At 35.9% G+C, this 25,394-nt stretch overlaps 3 protein-coding genes across 4 annotated transcripts; 1 reads left to right on the top strand and 2 right to left on the bottom strand.

Annotated features, from left to right (window-relative positions):
* Positions 1-1,667: 1,667 nt before the first annotated feature.
* On the bottom strand, positions 1,668-4,787 carry LOC109149530. The gene is made up of 2 exons (XM_019297338.1): positions 4,365-4,787; positions 1,668-3,175 (listed from the first exon to the last, which is right to left on the bottom strand). The coding sequence occupies exons 1-2, from the start codon at positions 4,748-4,750 to the stop codon at positions 1,882-1,884; spliced, it is 1,680 nt and encodes a 559-aa protein (XP_019152883.1). The 5' UTR covers positions 4,751-4,787; the 3' UTR covers positions 1,668-1,881.
* Positions 4,788-10,656: 5,869 nt separating this feature from the next.
* On the top strand, positions 10,657-21,565 carry LOC109149529 (4-coumarate--CoA ligase-like 6). Of its 2 annotated transcripts, XM_019297335.1 has the most exons (7): positions 10,657-10,770; positions 16,464-17,513; positions 17,833-18,022; positions 18,567-18,712; positions 20,661-20,728; positions 21,008-21,110; positions 21,199-21,565. In XM_019297335.1, the coding sequence occupies exons 1-7, from the start codon at positions 10,708-10,710 to the stop codon at positions 21,313-21,315; spliced, it is 1,737 nt and encodes a 578-aa protein (XP_019152880.1). In that variant the 5' UTR covers positions 10,657-10,707; the 3' UTR covers positions 21,316-21,565. The 2 variants fall into 2 exon arrangements, with proteins under 2 accessions (XP_019152880.1, XP_019152882.1); XM_019297337.1 differs by lacking the exons at positions 16,464-17,513; positions 17,833-18,022; positions 18,567-18,712; ... (1 more) ...; positions 21,008-21,110; positions 21,199-21,565 and adding exons at positions 12,275-12,473; positions 13,509-13,654; positions 14,674-14,741; positions 14,891-14,999; positions 15,121-15,474 and having other exon boundaries at positions 10,657-11,802.
* A 24-nt stretch (positions 21,566-21,589) lies between these two features.
* Positions 21,590-25,165, bottom strand: LOC109149531 (phosphoribulokinase, chloroplastic). The gene is made up of 5 exons (XM_019297339.1): positions 24,465-25,165; positions 22,668-22,752; positions 22,457-22,541; positions 22,110-22,354; positions 21,590-22,014 (listed from the first exon to the last, which is right to left on the bottom strand). The coding sequence occupies exons 1-5, from the start codon at positions 24,995-24,997 to the stop codon at positions 21,766-21,768; spliced, it is 1,197 nt and encodes a 398-aa protein (XP_019152884.1). The 5' UTR covers positions 24,998-25,165; the 3' UTR covers positions 21,590-21,765.
* Between the last annotated feature and the right edge of the window lie 229 nt (positions 25,166-25,394).

Consider the following 25,394-nt stretch of genomic DNA (forward strand, 5'->3'; position numbering starts at 1 on the left):
ACTATTGTAAGTCTAAGCGTGTTGATTGATATGTTTTTATTTTTATTTTTAAAGCTTGAGTCAGTCTTTTAGAATTTGTATATAAGTTTGATGTAAGTAATATTATTTCAAAGTAAGATGTGTGGAGTGATATTAAGTAAAGATTAATGGAGTAAAAATGATTTTTGAAGATGAAATAATTTCTTAGTTAAAAAAAAAAAAAAAAAAAAAAAAGAACAAATGGAAATATATAATAAGAGAAACGTGGGAGGCACGTGGTAGGTTACTAGGTTGTTCCTGCTAAATGCTAATCATCTTCCTAGATTGGGGTGGCTAGGTTACATCATTTGGGTATTAAATTAAAAGAGCAGAAAGCGGACGGCACGGGATGCCAATTCAAAATGGAATCTCCTTCCATGTTCTTAATTAATAAGTCAATCCATCATTCATCCACTAATGTTTTTTTTTGTTAGATCAAAGTTGTCGTGAACATGGTTTAACTGTATGAGACACATTTAAATCACTCAGACTAATTTCTGTTCGTATCAGGTTGATCATATTGATTTTTTCATACAAAAGGGGATTCGAAATCCCGACATCTTTTATGGGACAAGAGTGCACGGCCACTTACGCCAACTAAATTGGTTATCCACTAATATTATTTAAGCCTACGTACATGTCTACTTATTTAGTACATACCTATGTTACGTTTCAAATAACTCTGATGTACATATTCGACCTGGGTCCATGGTATAATTGCATACATTATCACATGTTTCTACACATCAAGATACAATAGACCTCACATATTAAAACTAAAGTTGTATTTCTAAAACTTGATCCTGAAATCTTAGATTAAATTGAAAGAGACTCACGTCATCTCATTCACACATCATGGGTATAGACGTATAGATTGTGCAATTTGATTTTGACAATTTTAAAGTAATTAATAAAGACTTCAAATGCTAATATCAACTTAAGGAAATTACAACTTTTACTCTTAAATTTGACAGTACACCAACTGATTTGATAATTGAGAATTGAATCTAGTAAATTATCATGATCAAATAAGATTAATTTTAAAGTTGAGGATCAAATTAAATATGATAAAATTCAATAATTAAAAGACCTTTGATGAAATTTAATTTTTTCTTTATTGGCCTATGCCTGAAATTCATAATATAAAATATAATTATTAATTTGTTATAAGTACCAAATTCATATTATTAAGGTACAAAATTTAATAACGCAAAACAAAAAAAAATCATAACACACAAAAGTACAAAAGACATACACATGAACACATAATTTGAGGGGTGAATTGAATTAGCAGAGAATTTGGTGATCTTAGACATACATATGCTGATTAGTACAATATAATTATCATTAAAATATTTAAAAATTGATATTAGGTGCAATATAATAACTAATGTATAATTTTTATACAATTAATCTGTCTTCAAATAAAGTCCTTTTTTCTACAATAAATTTAAATTCAAATCTCAATTTTTTTGGAAGGTTGTGAGTTCAAGCCTCAGTGGAGGCGTTATTGGTTCTTTGTGTTTCAGTAGGTTGAGAAAGTATATGAACAGATACTACAATGTAATAGGGCCAGTAACATTAAAAAAAAAATCTCAATTTTTTTAACATAATAATAATTGTAATTTATTATCGTCACCCAAACACACAAAAAATACTCCCAAAATATTTTTAATAAAACAAGTCTTTGATTGGTTAACCATCAAATTAAACGAAATTCTAAATTGATAGTCACCCAATCAAAATATACAAATTAATTATTTGATATTTGTCTTATTAGAGTAAATGACTAAATGTACAGTTACTCTATTTCTTATTTATAGAAAAAGAATAAAAAGTCACCATTACTCCTAAAAAAGAGTTTTAAACTTCCGTCTTCCCTCCATCATTTCCGGCGTGAGCCTTAACGTTGTCGTCCCCGACGACGGCAGCCGCCGGCGAACCCTTTTCACTGTACTCCCTCACATTTCCGGCCGCTTTTGCCCCTCCAAAACTGCTTATATTCCCAAATATGAGTATTATCATCCCAAGACACGCGGCGCAGAACGCCGTCCCAAACGACTTGCTAATATTCCCGGGAAATGCTGACGCAAGCGCGAACCCGGCGCAGGAGCCCAGTGCCCGGACCCACGAAAACCACACCGAAAACGCCCCTTCTTTCCCCGCCGGCGAGCAGTCCAGCAGCAGCACCCGCCCGAACGCGTGGAGGAAACCGGTGGCGGTGCTCTGGATCGCGGCGAAGAGGAGGAGGTGGCCGGTGCTCCATTTCGCGCGGCGGTAGTAAAACCCGAACCCGGATGTGAGGACCGATAAGAGGAACCCTAGAAGCTGCATCTTCACCGCGTCCAGTTTCATTAGTTGCTGTAATGGGTGCGTTAATGGAAGGGAAAGTATTGGGAAGAGGAAATATGTTAGCCATAGGTAGAGAAGAGTCGGGGCTTCTACGCAAAGGTCTCCGATTGCGTAGAGAACGGCGCCGGCGAATATGCACATTGTAACGAAAGAGGAGAGGAAAACTCCGGCTAAGCTCCCGGCGGCGTGCGGGTATTTGAAGATGGAAATAATATGGGCGTTCCGGGTCGGGTTATCCGGCGGGGCGGGTGTGTTTCCGGGTCTGTACGAACTGAAAATATGGATCATGCCCAGAACCCATATCAGGCCGCTAAAGATCGACACCACCCACAAGCTCGTGAACCCGTCGGAGTTTCGGAGCATGTGGTAAGTGAAGGCGGAGATGGCGGCGGCGCCGAGGCACCCGGCGGCCGTGGCGTGGAGGGAAAGCCAGCTGGCCACCGATCTTCTGTCCGGAAAATGTCGTTGCCGGATTGAGTTGCCGACGAGGCCGCGGACCATTAGGCCGAGGTGGCGGGCGTGGGAGGAGTTGGCGATGGTGTTGGCGGCCACGATGGCGGCGATGTACGGCGGGAAGATCCATCTGGTCCTGAAGAACCCGGCAGGGAGGCAAAAGAGAGCTCCTGCTCCGGTGGCGGCTGCGGCGACGATCTGCTGATTCCGGCCAAAGTCGAGGTGGACGGACAGAATTCCGAGCAGTGGCGCCACTAGAATTAGGCCAATCGCCCAAGAAAAGGATATCCAGTCCAGCGGGGAAAAATTAACGCCGCCGATCTTTATAATCCGATTAGTGACTGTTGTGTATCTGCAATTTAATTACAGCAAATATTTTAATTTATTTTTTCTCATGAAAATTAATTAAACCAATATCGAAAAATATAAAAATTCTTAAACACTATATATAACTAAAACTACCTCATCATATCATTAAAAAAAAAAAACTACAGTACATATATTATTATAATTTATAAAGAGATTTTTCACTTGTATCCCATCAATTATTGCGGATTATACAATTAATCTTTCATTTTTAATTTTAAGAAATTTAGTTTTTCAATTGTTCAAAAGTGTTGTAAACTTGATTTCATTGCTAATAGAAGTCATAAAAAAATGTTTAAAACTAGGTACATTTTTTTAGAATGTTGTTTTTGAAATTTTACATGTGGTCTCATTTTAATTTCCATCCATAATAGCTTGCTCTGGTAAAAAAAAAATTTGAGTACTATTGATTCTAGCTATTACAAGTTAATAATTTATATTATGGTCCAGAATCCACTTAGTAGTATGGATTGTGAATCAAAACGACAAGGTACAAAATTCATCATTGTAAGATACAGAATTTCATAACACAAGACACGAAAAATCAAAACACAAGACACATAGCATAACATTATGGACCCATTAAAAAGAGGAAGTATAGAATTCATACTCTTAAGGTACATAATTTCATAACACAAGATACATACACATGTTATATATTTACTTATTTTTCAAATCTGATTTAGGTACATAATTTGTATTTATAGGCACAAAATTTCACAACACAAAGACACATAAATTCATAACATAAGACACAATTACTAATTTATTCAAAGTACAGAATTCAAACTCATAAGGAACACGTAACATAATTTCATAACGCAAACACACAAAAAGTGATAACACAAAACACAAACAGATGAACCAGGATCCATAGTGCAGTGTGAAGCCTGATCCATGGTATAACGATTGATTACAAGTAGTATATGTTCTATACTTTCTCTATCTGTTGTAACCCTACCCAAAGAGTATAGTCAATATTCTACCACCGGAATTTAATCCTGTGAGTTTGTGACCTTCCTTCAAGTAGAGGAACACAAGGTGCTTGGCCCCGCTTTAGTAAATTTCATTTTCCTCTTTTAACATTAGAACATATATATTATTGCATATAATCGAGGAAACACATGAATTATATATAAAAAAATAATAATAATAATAAAATTGAACTCACGTACATTTGCAATTCCTTGATGGAACATCCGCCGTCTGTGTGATTGGGGGACCAAAGGCGGTTGGGCGGAGGAACGGTGTGGCTGACGATAAGAGGAAACACAATAGGAATGAGAAGGGTGTGTATGAAGTAGGAGCAGAGGCCATAGGAATACCAGCTAAATATTTCTCCCTTTGAAGGCTTCTCTTCATTCCCCACATGATATACTACATCATTACTGTAACTGTAGTTATTATTAGCCGCCTTTACATTATTATCCTCCCCGACAACCTTCATCGTCCTCACAATTTCCGGCGTCGATTCTTCATCGTCGTCTTCCACCGACCTCGGCCTCCGAGATTGACTACTGATTTCGGTCTCAGGGATATCCATGTCCGCCGCCGATCCCATTATATTAATTATTGCCACGGCTAATCAATCAACACTGTACTATACTACTACCAATAATATTTAACTAATTCTACCTCCAAATTAAACAATAATAATGTAATTAGCTTAGTTATAAGCATTGACGCATTGTTGATGATGATGATATTGAGAGATATTATAGATATATATGTAGGATGGATACAGCTGTTGTGGAAGTTCCAAGAGAATAAAAACCTCGGTTAAATCAGTCCTATATTAAACTGCATTATTATATTGCATGGATGGTATATATATAATATATCATGCTCGATCGGCTGTTGTTTAGTTTTCAATGCCTTAAACTTTATGTTATGCTAACAATAGTAACAACGTAACATATATATGCGTGCTGCCTAATTGACAGTTAATTAATTAATAGCATATAATAATCAGCAAAGCAAAAATAACTGGTTCAGTAAAACCATCATTATATATATATATATATATATATATATATTATCAAATTACAAATCAGATTATGTAGGAAAAACTTGAACCACTGCACGTACCTTTATATTTTGATAAAGAATGTGTAACGGTGGAAAGTTAAATTTCTTATATTTGTAAGAGATTTTTAACATGACATGCGGTATGACAACAAAAAGGATGAATATGTAATTGAATAAAGTTGTCAAATTCTTAATAAGTCAAGAAAAACAATTTCACACTTTCATTGATATCATGGTACATGATTCCCAAAAATATATATATTACAATAATTAGCTTATTAGCTAGCTGTGATGCAGTAGGTAGAAAGTGAAGTCATATAATAGCTGCACTAAATATTCCTCTTGTTAATCAGTAGCTTTCAGACTAAGAATTAAACCCGACAATCTAACTTTAAAAAAATAAATTAAAAGATGACTACATACACAAAATGACAATAAATAAAATATATATATATATATATCTCTATGTATGAAAAAGATCACGGGATATTAGTTATTATTTTGAAAAAATGAGAATAATTTTATTTTTCAATTCAAGTTCATTTCCAAAACTCAATTTCTTGAGAAGGAAAATGATGGTTTTAATTCATTAGTTATGCCTAAATTCAATTGTAGATTTAGTCCATAAATTATTGTTTTAATCAACTAAATCAATTGCTAAATTGTTTTTAAAGAACATAATTTTTTCAAAATTTTAATCGCATTGCGAGTTTTTTTAAAACAATATCGCATTGTAATTTTAATCATGTCACATTGCAATTTTAATCTTTAAATTATAGACCCAAAAATTTTTTGCTTTCTAATTATTCATTATGAGAAGGTCAAAACGGGAACATGATTAAAATTCAAAAATTATTTATACAAGCATTAAACATTTAATAACTAAATATATAATAATAGACTAATAGAGCAAATTTATATCATATTTTCAAGTAGTCAACAATACAACAAAACCCAACATTTACTTGAAATCATCAAATTAAATATAATGTGAAAAACTTATTTTGTTATGCTTGAAAATTTTTTACAAAAGAATATAAAATTTTAATTTTAACAAAATTTATAAGTAATGGATTGGTTGAGACTCTTTCAACATAATTAAAGGAGAAAAAATTATAGAGAGCAATAATTTATGTACTGAGTCTACAATATTAGCGTAGTTAATAGACTAAAACTGTCATTTTCTCTTCTTAAGAAAATAATGATATAAATTATAAGGTCAATTTTGATATACTAATATTAATTACTTGAAAGATAACAAATATTAATAAATAAATTATAATAACATTAATAAATGAAATTTGGGAAATGGTGGTGGATGGTAGCATTGGAAATAGAGGCTAGAGAAGGAATAATGTTTGTACGGGCTTAGCTTAGCTTACTGGTTCAATATGTAGTATTTAGGAGAAAAGGTTAATGTTCGAACATTGATAGTAGGGATGGCAATATGCCCCGTCCCCGATGGGGATCCCCGATCCCCGTCCTGACGGGGACGGGGATGTAGAAAATTTTCTGGGAACGGGGACGGGGACGGGGAATGTTTGTAATTCCCCGTCGGGGACGGGGATACCCCTCCCCGCCCCGCCCCGTCCCCGAATAATTATTATTATTAAAAATAAATAAATAAATAAATATAAATAATATAAAGTAATGAAATGCTAAGGCAGTACGTACTGTTACATTTTATATATATATATATATATATATATATATATATATATATATATATATATATATATATATTAAATTAAGATTTAACTTTTTAGTTTTTAAAATTAAAAATTACACTAATTTAAAATTTTGATTAAGAATTAATCGGGGACGGGGAATTCCCGTCCCCGCCTAATTCCCCGCGGGGACGGGGATGGGGGTTGTTTTCAATTCCCCGCCGGGGATGAGGACGGGGACGGGGATGGGGTCGGGGTTTCGGGGACGGGGACGGGGAGTATACTCCCCGCCCCCGCCCCGCCCCGTTGCCATCCCTAATTGATAGTGACAGTGCACCGGCATTTAGGGAATTATGTCCAAAATCGACAGATCCCTTGTGTGCACCGGCATTTGACCCTATCTGTTAAGCAATTAAGTCACCGTAATTTATATTCTCTCAAATGTTTTGTCAAACCCTGGGAGAGGGAGGCGGTGACCATAAAGACAGACGTTACGTTGGAGAAGGAAGCTAGCCAAGGAACGTAACAAAGAAGAAAAGAAAGAAAAGGAAATTAGTAGCTAGGAATTCCATTTCTCCAATTTGGAAAACGTACTTAATTAGCTTGTTAAATAGCTCTCTAAAATTTAGATAAAAACATAGAGTTACGTGCATCTCCATCATGAAGTTAGAAAAAAATGACAAGTAAGCAAATTTTGCAATTTTTTCGATTTTCTTTTTTTTTTGTTTTGGATAAATTAGTTGATCTTTCACCCATTAACCAATGCACTCAAATATAGTGCATATTTTAAGATTGAAGGGTACCAAACACATCAAATGCCTTAGTTTGCAAACAGAACATCCATTATTAGAAATTGAATGACGAGGGTATAACCGTAAAAGCAGGTGAACCTACACGGCAAATTATTATGTGGATTGTGGACCATAGTCCAAAACAACGTCATTTTGATATTAGAAAAAAAAAAAAATTCTTATATCATGCGTGTGTTAAAAAAGAAAAAAAATCCTCATGTACCAAAAAAAAAAGTTAAAAAAAAAAAGAAGTTAGTGAGTAAAACATTAATTATTAAAATTTAAATTTTAAATAAATTAACTTTTTTTTATTACCCATTAAATGATTATCCTACTATGACACGATTTCGATACTGGAAAAATTTCATAAAAAGTTGCTGAAAATTTTCATGCTAGGTGGTTGTTGCAATAGCTTTTGTTGGTTGTGAGAAAGATCAAAATAAAATTTGACTTCTCTAATAATTATTTAAAACTTTGACGGGTAGGTACTACGTAGTACTATAAATGGAGAAGATGTATGATTTAAATTGTGTTTTCTATTAGAACTATTTTATCCAATTAATTATGTTTCATATTTTGTTATAAATATAATTTATCATGTTTTAAAGTGTTTTGATTTATTGATCTGAATAATTAAGATTTAATGCTTGGTTATTATTTGTAAGTTTTTTTAAAAATAAATTTTAATTAATAATTACTTTATTATTTATTATAATAACAATGTGATATTGTCTATAAGCTTAGCTTATATAGTTTTAAAATTGTTTATTCGTTTTTATAAACTATAATTCTTTATTTATGAAGATTGATTATTTTGCTTTTAGGATAGCATCTAGAATTGTTTTTATGATTATTATGTGTATGTAAAATTGTTAAAAACTTGTAAATATAATTTCAAGTTATTTGACATTAATATTTTTTCTCTTATTTAATTTAAATTTTAGTTATGAAAATTTTATATAGGGCCTATTTTGTTATTATACTCCGGGCCTATAAAATGATAGGGTCGGATCTGAGTACAATGTAATCAAACTGGTGCAGTCTGGCACATCAATGGCAAATTACGTTGTAGACCCGGGTCCAAAACGGCGTCGTTTTGAAATTTAAAAAAAAAAAAAATCTTCCTTCCATGATGTTAACTTGCCGTTTGTCTTCATAATTCGTTCCGCTATATTCACAATTTTTGAACTCTATATTCACAATTTTAAATCTCAATATACAAAATTACATAACTCAATATTCACAATTGCATAACTCTATATTCACAATTATAGAACTGGATATTCACTCGTTGAGTTGTTTTCAATAATTAAAAAAATAAATTATTCGTTGAGGAAATGGTGCCATTAATGGCACCGTTATTTTCACACGCGCAAACTGCGTCGTTTTGGACCTGGGTCTATGGCATAACAATTGGCAGGGGTATCACCGTCAAATTATACCATGGACCAGGGTCTACCTTGCATTGTAGACCTTAGTTCAAAAATAACATTCTCATTTTGTATTTATAATTATTGACACATTCTGTACCTGACAGTTTCTCTGTTTCTCTACCTGTACTTGGTGCATTGGTTCAAAAAATAGTCGTTATTATTATTATTTTCTAAATAAAATCATATGAAATTGTTATTATTAATCATGTGTGCATGGGTGTTGTTGGGCTTGTGCAAGTTACTGAGCTGCAGGCAAAAACTAGTCGTTATTATTATTATTTTCTAAATAAAATCACATAAAACAATTATCAAGTTAGATTCTGTATATATAGTTGACACATTCTGTACCTGTAATTGATAGTTTCTGTGTTGGTAGCTATCATATTATGTGTCAACAATTATCAAGTTATTGTTTACATGTACACAAACGGTTAACTGTAGATTAACGGAAGGTACAGAATTTTTGTATCAAGTTCACAATGCAATATGAACTGGTCCGTGGTAAAACAATTGGGTATCACCTATTCATCACCATGCAGACCGTGGAGCTGGAAATTAAAATGGCATCCTCCTTGGCTTTCTCATGTGTTTATTGAGGAAACGGAGACATGCAGAAGAAGGTGGTGACTATAATGTGGGCTCGAATATAAACACATGACAAATCCAATAACCAAGTGGCTTGACTATAAGTATAGCTGGAATTTCTTTTTTCTTTTTTATCAAGATGGGAGATTTGGTTATTGGATGTGTACGTAAAGTTGGAATTTTTTTTGGATTAGGCGAGGGGGGGGGGGGGGGAGGGGTTCCTGCCTCAAATGCACCCAAAAAAAAAAAGTTCGAAAACTTTTTAGGATTAGACATTTAGACTTTCTTTAGGTTTATAAGACTTCTACATGTGAATTTGTACTAAATTTAGATTAGTTTGCTGGGTAGAGTAGGAAAAAGAAAAAAGAAAGAAATAAAGGAAAAAGAAAAGAATTGGAAATTTGGATAAATACTAAAAATACCCTTCTATTATATTCTATACCTAATAGTGATGTATACAGACTTTCACACACAAGAGAAGTTTAAGCCTTCTACTTGCGCACACGGTAATTCAATTGAGTGTTAGAAAAGTATAATGTTAGAATTATCCTTGTGGAAAGTATTAGGCACTAATCTTCCAACCTGCTAGTCATCTATATTCATCTTGTCGAGTTAGAGTGTGAGACCTTAATAGTCGGATAATTTAAACTTAGAATTTAATGAATCGTTGAGTTATCTAATTTATTCATCCATTATTATTTTGTTCAACAGTTATGTCATGGACTTGGATCCACCTTGCTAGTCAAAGTACACAATTTATATACTGAACGTTTACAATTTACAAACTGAATGTTCACAATTTGAATTATGAACATTTTGTATATAAAAATTGTGAACATTTAGTGTATAATGGTATATTTTTGGACTCAGGTCCACCAATAATTTGCCTATTTCGTTAGGTAAGTCGGGCTATTTTGTGGGCGAGTTTAGGCCTTCCTTTTCAATATAGTGGAGGACGTAAAATTAAACGTAATTGCATTGTGAGAACTAGTAGCGTCTCCAAGCTAGGAATCAATGGCGAACACTTGTGCGAAAATCCATGTTGATTCCAGGGCTCCAGAACCCATCAATATTCACGAAAACATCTCCAAAATCCGAAATTCGGCAGCAGAAAAAGGAAGAAGAAGCTGCTTTTACAGTTCTGAAACAGGAATATACAGAAGCAAACACCCTTCTGTACACCTCCCTTCCGACCCATTTCTCGACGTTGTTTCCTTCATTCTCTCACGCAACCATGGCGGCCTGTCTGCTCTCGTGGATTCCCAGTCTGGGTTTTCAATTTCCTACCCGGAGTTGCGCTCTCTCGTCAACTCCATGGCCGCCGGTCTCCACCGAATGGGCGTTTCCCAAGGGGATGTGGCCTTGATTTTGCTCCCCAATTCCATTTATTTCCCCGTCATCTTCCTCGGCCTTTTAAGCGTCGGCGCAGTCGCGGCCACCATGAATCCTCTCAGCACTTTGTCGGAGATAAAGAAGCAATCTTTCGACTGTAATGTACGCCTCGCGTTCGCCACTCCTGATCGAGTTCAAAATCTGGGTTCTACATTAGGTATTCCCGTTATCGGGTTACCGGAAAGTTTAAATCTTGATTCGCCGTTTCGCAAGTTGATTTCCAGTGACCCAAAATTGGCTCCGACCCCGAGAATCCGGCAACAAGACACGGCGGCCGTACTGTTCTCGTCCGGCACGACGGGTGGCTGCAAGGCCGTGGCGCTCACCCACGCCAACTTCATAGCTATGGTGGAGCTGTTCGTGAGGTTTGAAGCTTCGCAGTACGAGTATCCGGCGACGGCGAACGTGTACTTGGATGTTTTGCCCATGTATCATGTGTACGGGCTGTCTCTTTTCGTGATGGGGCTGTTGTCGTTGGGTTCCACTGTGGTGGTGGTGAGAAAGTACGAGGTTGATGAGGTGGTGAGAGCCATTGATAGATACGGAGTTACCCATTTTCCGGTGGCGCCGCCATTGTTGGTTGCTTTGACAAGAAAAGCAAAGGCTGATAAGTGTGGTCTGAAGAGTTTGAAACAGGTTTCCTCTGGAGCAGCTCCGATCAGCATTACATGCATTCAAAACTTCGTTCGAACTTTCCCCCACATTGATTTCATTCAGGTAAGAATCCATAAAATAAATACCAATTAATTAATGAACACTTTATTGTTCCCAAAGGTTAGATCCTTAACCTCGCGGCCTCACATCCAGACCAAACAGAATACTGGATTTAGACCCCCATGGACAACTCAACTGGTCACAGAGTTGAAACTTTGGAAGAATGACCATGGATCGAATCTCACTAGCGACAGTGTGAGAGCTACCTCTCAAAGTGAGGGGGTTCCTTATGGGCAGTGAGCACCGGCCTAGCCTATGTGGTTTTGAGTTACCATGATTTACATCCTCCCAATAGGGTCGGAGTATGGGACCCTTAGGGATTAGGGTTCAGCCTTTTGGAAGAATACTGAATTTAGGGTCATTGTTGAGAACAACGAGCTAGATTTAAATAAATGTAATTATCTTATTATTATTGATTAACACTTTTATATATATATATATATATATATATATATATATGATGGGTGACCTGCAGGGTTATGGCATGACAGAGTCTACTGCAGTTGGAACACGAGGTTTCAACACTGCAAAGCTTCGAAACTATACATCTGTGGGACTCCTGGCTCCCAACATGGAAGCTAGAGTCGTAGATTTGAGCAGCGGTGGAGGTGGTTCATCCTTGCCTCCCACCTCCATGGGCGAGCTATGGCTACGCGGCCCTGCTATCATGAAAGGTACTTACACCCATCCCGGCCCCATTATTATCCGATCCATTCATATATTCTTCATCGTCGTCTTTATCTTTAATTTAATTTGCATTCACTGCCAGTCCCACAACGTACGCAAGCTGCTTCAATTCGTTAGTTGATGAATTAATAATAATGGTAATAATACTCCGCGCGTGGTCCCTGTCACCCGGCCTGGGCCAATGCAACTGTAAAACAAGTTCTACATGCTTAAAAACGAAGGCCACTTGCGCTTGTACCCGTGCCCGAATTTGAAATTCCAGTCGTCTCTCGGATAGGTTGCAAGCCCGAGTGTTTGTGCATGCCCCTAACTGGGTACACAACTTAGGGGTATCCATCAGTTCAGTCCCACGACGAGTTATTGTGTGGACCATAACAAAAAATACATTTTTGATGTATTAAAAGTACATTATCTGTGTACTGAATATACATTATACAAAATAATGTACTTTCGATACTCAAATAATGTAAATCTCCGAATACAATGTATATTTTTAATATATTAAAAATACATTATTTGTGTACTGAATGTACATTATTTGATAATATGATCTACAAAACTATGTGAATCATGGTCCATACAATAATCCCCGACACATAGAGACGGAGCCGGGGGGGGAGGGGCAGGTGCCCTCCTCACCCCTCTCCCACCCCATATATAATATTTGTATGTATATATCCTTGAAAATTACCAATGCATGCAAATTAAGGCTGACCCTATATATCCTTGAAAATTAAAGATGGGGTTACACAGTTTGGATAAATAAGTGGAAAAATAATTTTATTTTTTTTTTCTTAGGTGTATTGCAAGCTTGTAAAGTACAAAAAAAAGACGGACGCAAGTTGCCATGCCACTGTCTTTTTATACTTTATTATTAATTAGTTATTTTATTATATTGTGATGTGAGAATGCGACTACTTTTGAAAATAGTGAGAGAGTATTTCACTGATAAATAGTCTAAGTTAACTGCAGTGGCTCCAAATATATATTTTGGTGCATAAATAAAAAAAATATAATTGCAGGGTACTTGAACAATGGCGAGGCTTCGAAGAATGCAGTAGACGATGATGGGTGGCTGCATACCGGAGACATTGTGCATTTTGATGAAGATGGGTATTTGTACGTGCATGACAGGCTAAAAGAGATGATCAAATACAAAGGCTTCCAGGTACTCTTTCTTTGTTGAGCATATAATATAACATAAGCTTTTAGTTGACATGGAGCACATGCTTCAATTTTTTTGAGGATGCAATTATAATCCATGTGTTGTTTGGAGCCCAAAATCCAACTATCAACTTAAGCTTTTAGTTGAGTTGGAGCACATACTCCAATTTTTTTGAGGATAAGATGAAAATCCAAGCTTGCTTGCATGCATGCATCAGCCCGTACATATGGTGGTCCTTTGCAGCGCACCTAACAAAAAACAAAATTTCAATACCTACCTATCATATTGCCGGTCCAATATATGAAAATAACATCATTATTTAAGATCCAGTCGGACCTAAATACAAAAATTTATCTTTGGGCATATTGGGCTTTGATCCATTGATCATATTACCTCAACAATAATCTTTTTTTAAGAGTTTTTATCATTTTTTGTCTTTTGACTTTTGTCACATTTTCACCTATAGTTTTTCACTATTATTAGTGCAAATGCTTGTTTCAAGAAATGTTTGGGTGGAAAACTCCTGAAAATGACTAACAATAATAAGATTATAAGAAATTTAAAGTCAAGCACTAAGTCCAACACCGTACCAATATTTGGAGGCTTTGAGTTGACTAAAGGAGTTGGGTTGAGAGGGTGTAGTGGTTGGGATGGATGCTCAGCAAGAGGTGCGTGCGGTTCAAGGGTCAGCAGGGGTTGGTTCTTTGGGCTCAATTGTTGAAGCCTTGAAGACGATATTAGATCACTTATGAAGTCTTTTCAAAATTTAATTAACCATTCAATTTGTCAGTCGGGTTACTCATGTCTTAACTAGGGTGTTCTGATCTATGTCAGGCGTTTTGGAGTGGCAGGGCGCTCCTCCTCCCTTTCTTTGTGTTTGTTTTGTCTTTGGACATTATTGAATGAAGTAATGTTTCTTGTTTTTCGAAAACAAAAAAATAAAAATAAAAATCAAGAAGTATAAGTGAAAAAATTGTATGTAAACTTATGAGAAGAACATGCATTTGTCCTTTAATTTGCAGATTGCTCCAGCTGATTTAGAAGCAGTGTTGATGAGTCACCCAGACATTGTTGACGCTGCAGTAACCTCGTACGTTAAGTTTCATCATATCCTAATTCCTATCCCGATCCATTTCTTTAATTTGTAAATATAAAAATGAAGATTTATTTCACAAGAAGAAGAAATTAAGTAAGCAAATTAAAGGGGTTTTAATTTACTGATATGTGGCATTGTAACAGAGCCCAGAGTGAAGAAGTTGGAGAGATTCCGGTGGCATTTGTGGTGAAGAAGAAAGGCAGTGAAGTATCCCTATCCCAGGCAAATGTGATTGATTTTGTAGCCAAACAGGTCACTACTCTACCTTTCTTCATTCTTTAATTAATTTAATTTCTTTAATCACATCCAATCCCCAGCCCAATTAAGTTCTTTCACCATTAACACTTTCTGTGATTATATTATAATATTGCAGGTTGCGCCATACAAGAAGGTTAGGAGAGTCTACTTTACAAAATCAATACCTAAGTCTGCATCAGGGAAGATTCTTAGGAAGGAGCTTAGGAATCTCCTCATCACTTCCAAAATATAATTATGTACACAGATACACCTCTGATCTTTCTCCAGGACTCATCCAACTAGCTTAATTAGCAGCCTCATTATGCATGCATGCATGGTTGTTTTATTAGCAGCTAAGCTAGTTTGAATATTATAATATAATGTAACATTTTCTTAAGTTCAATTCTTGCATATATATCTGTTGAATGTTATTAATAAGCTAAGGTTGTCGATCATATATAGTCTTGTGGCATTATTGCTGTGTTGTTTCCTATGTATTATATTATAGGAACTTGTAGCTAGTGTTAGTGATCAGTTTATTAGTCGCTCATCTGATCTATTATATTGCTGCATGCTTTATTGTATGTTTGTGTTTATGTATTGCCTATATATATAGCCGCTATCAAATGGTGAATAAAGATGCATGCATGCAAATATGCAGTGTGAGTTTAATTTCCCACTACTCTTTGCTCATTTGTATCAAAGCCAATACACGAAATTTAATTTCTTCGCGACGTTCTCAGTTTCTACATCCTTCTTCTCTCAAAATGTCGAATCTCCAACCCCTACAAATTATAAAATTGTTAATACAATAATTCACTTGTCAAAACTATAATAGCATTCACTATATATCCATTAATACAATCACTATTTGTCAACTAAGCTAGGTTAATTAAGTCATACAACCATTTACTTAATTAACATTTATGGTAATGGTATAGTCATGCTAAACTAGTAAAATTAATTAAATTAACAAAATTGGATCGGATGATAAGATGTTTACCAAACACTAATAACTAATAAGCTGTGTATGGTACAAATGTAGAAGAATGCATGAAACAAATTGGATATATATTTGGACAAATAACCAACTTCTATTATATTCTAATGATATACACAAACAACAGTTAAGGTTTGGTTTCAATTAAATGGGAACGACCAGTCACTGCATTATTGCCAGCCCATCTCCAATAAATCAATGGCCACAACTTTTGTTAAATCACATATATTATTTCAAAGATATAAGAGCATGTTAGCTGTTTATCAGCCTTTTTAATTTGAGACAGTCAGTTATAAACAACCTAAATTAATTTATCTTTTGTAATTTTTTATCAGCTACCATCACAAGAGAGTTTTATAGATAACACATACAAAAATAAGGCCTTCGGTTTTTATTAAACGGGGATTGATCAGTCACTGCATTGCCAGTCCATCTCAAATAAACCAATGGCGACAACTTTCGCGAAAACCCATGTTGACAAAAACATCTCCAAAACCCGAAATTCAGAAAGTAACGGCACCCCATATTGGTACTCTGCAGAAACAGGAATATACAGAAGCTTACACCCTTCTGTACAACTCCCATCCCACCCATTCCTCGACGTCGTTTCCTTCATTTTCTCACACAATCATGGCGGCGTGTCTGCTCTGGTGGATTCCCAATCTGGGTTTTCACTTTCCTACCCGGAGTTCCACTCTCTCGTCAACTCCACGGCCGCCGCTCTCCACCGCATGGGCGTTTCGCAAGGCGATGTGGCCTTGCTTTTGCTGCCCAATTCCATTTATTTCCCGGTCATCTTCCTCGGCCTTTTAAGCGTGGGCGCAGTGGCGGCCACCATGAATCCTCTCAGCACTTTGGCCGAGATAAAGAAGCAAGCTTTCGACTGTAATGTCCGCCTCGCGTTTGCCACTCCTGATCGAGTTCAAAATCTGGGTTCTGCATTATTGGGTATTCCGGTTATTGGGTTGCCGGAAAGTTTAAATCTTGATGAGTTTGGCAAGTTATTAATCTCTAGTGACCCAAAAAAACTGGCTCCGATCCCGAGAATCAACCAGCAAGACACCGCCGCCATACTGTTTTCGTCGGGCACGACGGGCGGCTGCAAAGCGGTGGCGCTCACGCACGCCAACTTCATAGCTACGGTGGCGCTCTTCGTGAGGTTTGAAGCTTCGCAGTACGAGTATCCGGCGACGGCGAACGTGTACTTGGATGTTGTGCCGATGTTTCACGTGTATGGGCTGTCGCTTTTCGTGGTGGGGTTGTTGTCGTTGGGTTCCACCGTTGTGGTGATGAGGAAATACGATATCGACGATGCGGTGAGAGCCATAGATAGATATGGAGTCACCCATTTCCCCATGGCGCCGCCATTGTTGGTTGCTTTGACAAGAAAAGCAAAGGCGGCTGTCGGCGGCGCTGCTAATTGCAGTCGTCTGAAGAGCCTGAAACAGGTTTCTTGTGGAGCAGCTCCGGTCAGCATAACTTCCATTCAAGACTTTGTTCACACATTCCCCCACATTGATTTCATTCAGGTATATATTTAAACTGGTCGGAGTAAATCATATATTGTGACTCTAGATTACAATAGATAAACCAGATTAGGTTACCATTCGAATCAAGAAGGCCCTTGAAGTCAAATTTGTAGCATTGTGATTACAAATAAACAAGACAGTCTGACTAACTTGGCTGGGTTAAGACAGTCACCGCTGAAAATTATATAATTTCCAACCATCTGAAAATGATCTTAAATCAGGTCAAAAGCCTTGTTTCGACCACTTTTGGTGATCAGAAATTCCATAATTTCCAGTAGTGAGTGATGATAAAGAGTTGTGGATCTATCTATCCATGCAGGGTTATGGCATGACAGAGTCCAGTGCAGTTGGAACAAGAGGTTTCAACACTGCAAAGCTTCGTAACCACACTTCTGTGGGACTTCTGGCTCCCAACATGGAAGCTAGAGTGGTAGATTGGAGCAGTGGTTCATCCTTGCCTCCAAACTCCATGGGGGAGCTATGGCTGCGCGGTCCTGGTATCATGAAAGGTACTCCCATCCCATCCCCAACTATTCATAATTTCATTCATTGTCTGATCTGCCAGCCCCACAACAAGCTGGTTGATAAGTTATAATAATAAGACAAACTCAGCTGGTTGATAAGTTATAATAATAAGACATTAAAGACTCAGTCCCACATCTCAATAATACAATTAGGAACTGTTTGAGAAATTAGGCTGATATTGTAAAAATATAAGAAATATGATGACATGGTATAATCATTACTATAGAAGTGAATTTGTATATATATATATATATATATATATAGAGAGAGAGAGAGAGAGGGAAGGGATCAGGCCCAGATGGACTTCCAGTGTCGGTTAAGCACAAAAATACACATTCACGCACCTCAATTCCGATCCTTAAGCACAAGTCTCATGCACATTACTCAGTACTGTACAACCGCATGAGTGGAAAACATGCACCTGGAACTTAATTCTATTATATATATATATATATATATATATATATATATATATATATATATATATATATATATATGATACTCAACACAAACTTTATATATTTGCAGGGTACTTGAATAATGGTGAGGCTTCCAAGAATGCAGTAGATGAAGATGGGTGGCTCCATACCGGAGACATTGTGTATTTTGATGAAGATGGGTATCTGTACGTGCATGACAGGTTAAAAGAGATGATCAAATACAAAGGTTTCCAGGTACTATATATGCATATAAATACGGGACGAAAAATGTTGTTTTTTTTATAATTCATGAACATTATTTTACCAATTTTCTATTTACAATAATTCCAAATCTTTTTCACTTTTCTTTGGTTCCAAATTACAAATAAATATTGAAAAATAAAGTTAGGTATCTCAGGACACCATGCCTTATAATTTGACAAATCACCGTTTCAAATAATACAGTAATTAAAAAGTGGGTCATAGGATATTAATTGAGAAAGAGAAAATGAATTAATTATTGTCACATTTTTTTTACTATTTGAAATAATGATTTAGTTGTAACAAGTACTAACGCGGTGTTCCTAATATATATTCTAGTGTGGTTAACCTTTTTTATATGATTTATTATACCGCAAATTATGCCATGGAATCGTGTTCACCGAGAATGGTGAACACAAGGCAAAACGACGTCGTTTTTAGGCAAAAAAAAAAAAAAATTGCGGATGTGGAGTTAACGGCGCGCGTTTGATCAAATTATGAATTTTCTGTTATGAGATTATGAATTTTATGAAAATTCATAATCGCATAACAGAAAATTCATAATCGCATAACAGAAAATTCATAATCTCACAACTGAAAATTCATAATCTCATAACAGAAAATTCATAATCTTATAACATAAATTCATAATCTCATGGTTCCAAAGTGAATGTGTAGGCATGGTTCCAAAGTGAATGTGCAGGCATGGATTCATAATTTATGAATGTCCGTGATTTCGGACGGGAATATGTAGGCATCGTTCCAAAGTGAATGTGCAGGCATGAATTCATAATTTATGAATGTTCGAAATTATGAATGTAATGAAAATTCATAATCTCATAACAGAAAATTCATAATCGCATAACAGAAAATTCATAATCTCATAACAGAAAATTCATAATCTTATAACAGAAAATTCATAATCTCATGGTTCCAAAGTGAATGTGTAGGCATGGTTCCAAAGTGAATGTGCAGGCATGGATTCATAATTTATGAATGTCCGTGATTTCGGACGGGAATGTGTAGGCATGGTTCCAAAGTGAATGTGCAGGCATGAATTCATAATTTATGAATGTCCGAAATCTTTGTTCACCTCAAATTAAAGTGAAACCGCAAAATGTGAAAATAAAGAAGAAAAGTCACGCAATTAATTAAGAAAAAAAAAAAAAAGATAACGGTGTACTAACACCGTTGAAACCGTGTTCACCATGAATGGTGAACACGGTTCCATGGCATAACGTCCCTTATTATACAATGTGAAATTTATTTCGTGCACATCATCAGTGGTTGATTGTTTCTTTTGTCACTAATAAATAAATAAATAAATAAATAAATATATATATATATATATATATATATATATATATATATATATATATATATATACTATTTTCCCCAGTTGTACCATTTAAGAGAGGTGCTTACAATCCAACGAGGAGATTAGTCACTGTGTACAGTAGAAACTCTGGGTTTACCAATTAAATAATAATAACACTATTTTCCCAATTTTCTATTTACAATTCCAAATCTTCTCACGCTTCTTTGGTGCCAAATTACAAATAAATATTCAGAGATAAAAGTTAGGTATCTCAAGACACCATGCTCTATAAATTGACAAATCAGCAATATAGGGAATGAAGAAAATAGATAATGATGGAAAAATAAGAAAAAAAAGGGATAATGAATGTAATCATAGTAGTTGGTAGATTCGTAGATAAGAGTGCGAGTGGATAAATATATAGGTGGTGATAAAAGTTGTTAAACAAGTGAATTATAGTAGAAGTTCATAAGTTGAAACATTGTCTATTCGGTATATTTCTAGATCAGTGAATAAGATTGCCCACGCATTAGATAGGGGGGCTCGTTCGCATACTGATCCCACTAGATTGCAAGGTCTTAGTCAATTGTGTTGTTAAGAATAACCTTTCTCCTTAATTTGCAGATTGCTCCTGCTGATTTAGAATCAGTCTTGATGTCTCATCCACATATTACAGACGCTGCAGTTACCTCGTATGCTCAATCCCTTGTTTGACTTCCCAATTTCTTTTCTTTTTACAATTCAACAACACCAAAATATAAAAGAAAGTTTTAGTTCACAAGATCAAGAAAGCAAGCAAATTAGCCTTCTTGGATTGAGTCAGTCAGCTATGGACAATCTAAGCTGATTTATCTCTTAGTATTCTTTCGCCGGCTAGGACCACAAACCAGGATTTACCTGGTGCAGACTTTCAGATAGGGACTGTGGGTTTCCTCTTCTGTAGCTTATTTATATGTTGCATTATTGTGCAGAGCCAGCAATGAAGAAGTTGGAGAGATTCCTGTGGCTTTTGTGGTGAAGACAGAAGGCAGTGAACTATCCCAGGCAGCTGTGATTGATTTTGTAGCCAAACAGGTCACTCTTTCTTCATTCTTTGATCTGAATCTCCATCCAGATTCTTTCACCATTAAAGGATCTTTACACTTTCTGTGATTAATTGCAGGTTGCACCATACAAGAAGGTTAGAAGAGTCTACTTTACAAAATCAATACCAAAATCTGCTCAAGGAAAGATTCTGAGAAAGGAGCTTAGGACCCTCTTAATGACTTCCAAAATATAGAAGGGACCATATATGCATGTTTGTTTCCAGTTCTGGGATTATCTTAATTATGCCATAAATCCCATAATCTAGCATTTTAAGTATGGGTATATCTGTTTCTGTTTATGTGTTCCTATATAAAGGCTATCAGATCATATGGAATGCTTATATAGTTATATGTGCTTAATTCTCCTAAGTTATAGTATTTTCCAGTGAAGATATATGATGTAGATTCATGCATGGCTTCACCATTTTTTTTTGTTTTTCTTTTGCTTATCTATCTTTGAGAGGCAGCTGGAAGTAAATACACATGGACTGTTTCTCATTTATGGGGGATCATATCATATCATATCACCTAACTCTCTCTCAAGTGGAATTACATGAAAGATGAGAAAGAAAACCTAAATGAAAAGTGAAAACCACAGAGAAGTGATGAGAAAGGGAAAGAGTAATGAATTTGGGCGAATTTTTTTAGGCCTTGGCTTCCACTGGAGCTGCAGCCCGGGTGGCAACGATCTGCTCATACAGATCCCTGATCTTCAACCCAACAATGGTCTGGAAGAAGCCTGTTCCATTGTTGCTCCCCGGGAAGTCGGCGTGCTTCAGCATTTGCTGTGTCACTTCACCATAGAATTTGGTGGAGAGGCTGCTCAAATGGCTCTCAACATAGATCAGCTCATCTAGTCTGTCAAACTGCCCGTCCATCTCCAGCACAGACACCTGTTTGTTTGTGTGTATGGACGGGACACATGATTCAATTTGGTATCAGAGCAGTTAATAATTTGATGGTATCAGAGCAATGCGAACATATATACCTCATGGCCAAAGTATGTGTCGGGTCCATAGGTGAACTTGATCCCGGGGTAAGAACAGGTCAGCTTTCGCCCGCAAGGGATCCATGAGATAGTAGACCCTTCATCAAAGAGGTAAACCGGGCTGAAATGCTTCACCCCTTCTTTCATTATCAACCTCACTCTCAACACCTTGCCCTCATTGTCATCTGGAATCAACTGCGTCGGCAGCACCTCTATAACCGCATCTGCATATTGTTTCTGCGGGTCTGCACAGGCAGATATCCCGGTGTTAGTTTGACCCATGTGCATTATGACTCGATCCAGAAAGGGTTACAACACAGAAAAGAAAAATGCATATATATACACACCAATGTAGGCATCAAAGTCTGGCTTCCTGGCCTCTATGCTGGCTTTGATGCTCTCAAGGCTGTGCCCTCTTTCAGCCATATCTCTCTGCAGATTCAAGAAACCTAATTCAGATCCAAAAGGGTCTTGGGAAACCATAGTAATTGTTGTTGTTTTCAAGAAAGAAAAAGCAGGATATATGACAGATTATATTGAACAAATATATATATATACCTGGATTTTCCATGCAAACTTAACTTCATTGCTGATATCCAAGTAGATACTGAAGTCCAAGAGCTCTCTCACACGAGCATCATACCTATATATATCCATTCATAAAATTGTCAATTTGTCACCCCAGGCCAGTTGCCACACTTTTACTTTAATTAATCTATTGCACATTTCAATTTATTATTTGAGAAAATTGCATTTTTTATCCTTCCAGTTATACGAAGTTACGAACTTAGTCTCTGAGTTATATATGTAATCATCTTTAATATGCACAAAGTGGCAATTTTAGTCCCTCAATAATTAAAATCGCCACTTCGCACATAACTTAAGGGTTAAAAGATAGTCACCCATATAACTTAGAGACTAAGTCTTTACCACCAGTATAATTGGAGGAACACAAAATGCAGATTCCCTTATTATTTTGACCATCAATTTACAGCCCGCTGAAAATAGTGGAAGAGAAATGAAATTGAAATTCCATAAAAAATAAATTGTTGAATCCATTGTTTGGTTGGTGAAAAAGAAATTACTGAAAGTATAGATTTCATTATTTGGTTGGATTTGGAATGGTAAAAAATTATGAATATAAAAATCAATATGCCCCTAACAATAATATATAATAATAAAAAATATATATTATTTACATATTTTATTATAATAATGTAATAAATATTATTATAAATATTTGGTCTTGAATATGATTTTGGAACTTATAAAAGATTATATAATATACATTATATGCATTCGGATAACTCATCACATTTTAATTATATTTTATATTTCCTTATACACATTAAATATATGTATATATCTCTCTAACACACTTTGAATATATTATTATATTTTAATTTTATCTTCTCATTAAAATTAAAATTGTGATTTGTGAGACTTATTCATAATTCTAATTGTATATTAATTATGAAATTTATAATGTATATGATAAAACTTATTTAAAGTGATTAATTAATTGCTACGAAATATGTTTTTAATTCAATTACGAAAAATATTTTAAAAGAAAGTTTACTAAGTATTTATGAATATCATATTAATTAATAGAGATTATTTAAATTTATTTCAACAATTTTATATTTTATTATAAATATTTTTATTTTGCACTCCCACTAGAAAGAATTTATGGATCCACCTCTGTTTAGAAAATAAGTTTGTACATCAATTTTTACACATCGCGCATAGAAAATATTAGTTTTTTGAAAGCTACTGATTCTATTACATTGTAGTATATGTCTGTTCATTTATATTTTCTCAAGCTGTTGAAGTACACAAAGTCAACACCGCCTCCACTGAGACTCGAACACAAGGTGCTTGGCCATAGAAAATACTAGTTAATTAAAATAAAATCCAAAAATAAAAGAAGGAAAAAGGGAAGATATAGTTGATAGAGACAGGAATGGGCCCAGAAGAAGATCGATGACACTGGGCAATCTTAATTCCTCAACCATACAATTAAGATTCAAGGATAGATCATAGATATCCACATATCTCTTATCAATTGTATCCTTAAAATTAACGATAAAAAAAATACATTTCTCCTCAATGATCCAGTTAGTCCTTGCATGTGTATGTAAAAGTGAGGTGATATCTATAAATACTTAATCATATATGTGCATGTATGCGCGGAAGATGCATGGTCAGATCGCACTTATCACTTACTAAAAATTATAATTAGTAGTGAAAACGCAACTTTATTTCTTTATACTGTATCAGTCACTCAAACGCACGAACTTTCGTTTAATAACAGGTAACATTTAGAGCGCACTTTCAGATAGCGGGAAAACTTACATGGGGTGCAATCCTTCAATGACAAGAATCTTGGGGGGTTTGGTAAGCTCAGGGGGATCAAGAAGGCCAGTAACGTGATTATAAATAGGCTTATCAACGGCTTTACCTTCCTTCAAAGCTTTAACCTGTTCATACATGAGATCAAAATCGTTAGCTCTGGGGTCAAGAGCCGTCACTCCTTTCTCCTTCCTCCCGGTCCTGTCAAGAGAATGGTAGTCGTCTAAGCATATCACGGTGGTCATGTCGCTGATGAGCGTGTTGGAGTCCGGGTTTCCGCCCTTGGGCGGCTCCGCCGCGCCGCCGAACACGCTGGTCAGCCGCCGCATGAACGTGCTCTTCCCGCACCCCGAGTCCGCCGCCAGGCCTATCACCACCGTCTTGCCGTCGCCCCCGGCGGCGGCGCACGAAATTCCCACCTTCCTAGCGCTCTTTTTGTAGACAAAAACCTGTCTTTGGAAGTGGGTTTTGGTGGGCGTGGAGATTGAACATGTTGAGTGGAGGGATTGAACAGTGTACACTGTGCAAACTGCCATTGTTCTTTCTCTTCTGGGAAAATGTTCAGAGAGAAATGGCAGATAATAATGGAAGGTGTGGATATAAGTGGCTTAAGCTGATGACATGAATAAGAGCTAAGAGCTAAGAAAGTGGTTTATGGCTGAGGTTAGAGAAATCATATGGCAAGAGTTTATTTGGAATTTGGATAGAAAAGTGATGAGAGCCACTGTTTGCTGTTTTTCTGGTGACTGCCATACCCCTGGTTTTGGACAATTCTTCTCCGGTGCAATGGAGGTGGACAAGGACATTATTGTAAATGTGTGTGGTGGTCATACTCACCATAAATTAAAGAAAAAAAATATTATTCTTTCATTTATAGAAATTCCATAATCACTATCCGAATGTGCATATTGAGTGAAGTTTGTCTTGTAATCT

This window comes from Ipomoea nil, unplaced genomic scaffold (assembly GCF_001879475.1).
Source record: "Ipomoea nil cultivar Tokyo-kokei standard unplaced genomic scaffold, Asagao_1.1 scaffold2159, whole genome shotgun sequence".
Taxonomy (NCBI): domain Eukaryota; kingdom Viridiplantae; phylum Streptophyta; class Magnoliopsida; order Solanales; family Convolvulaceae; genus Ipomoea; species Ipomoea nil.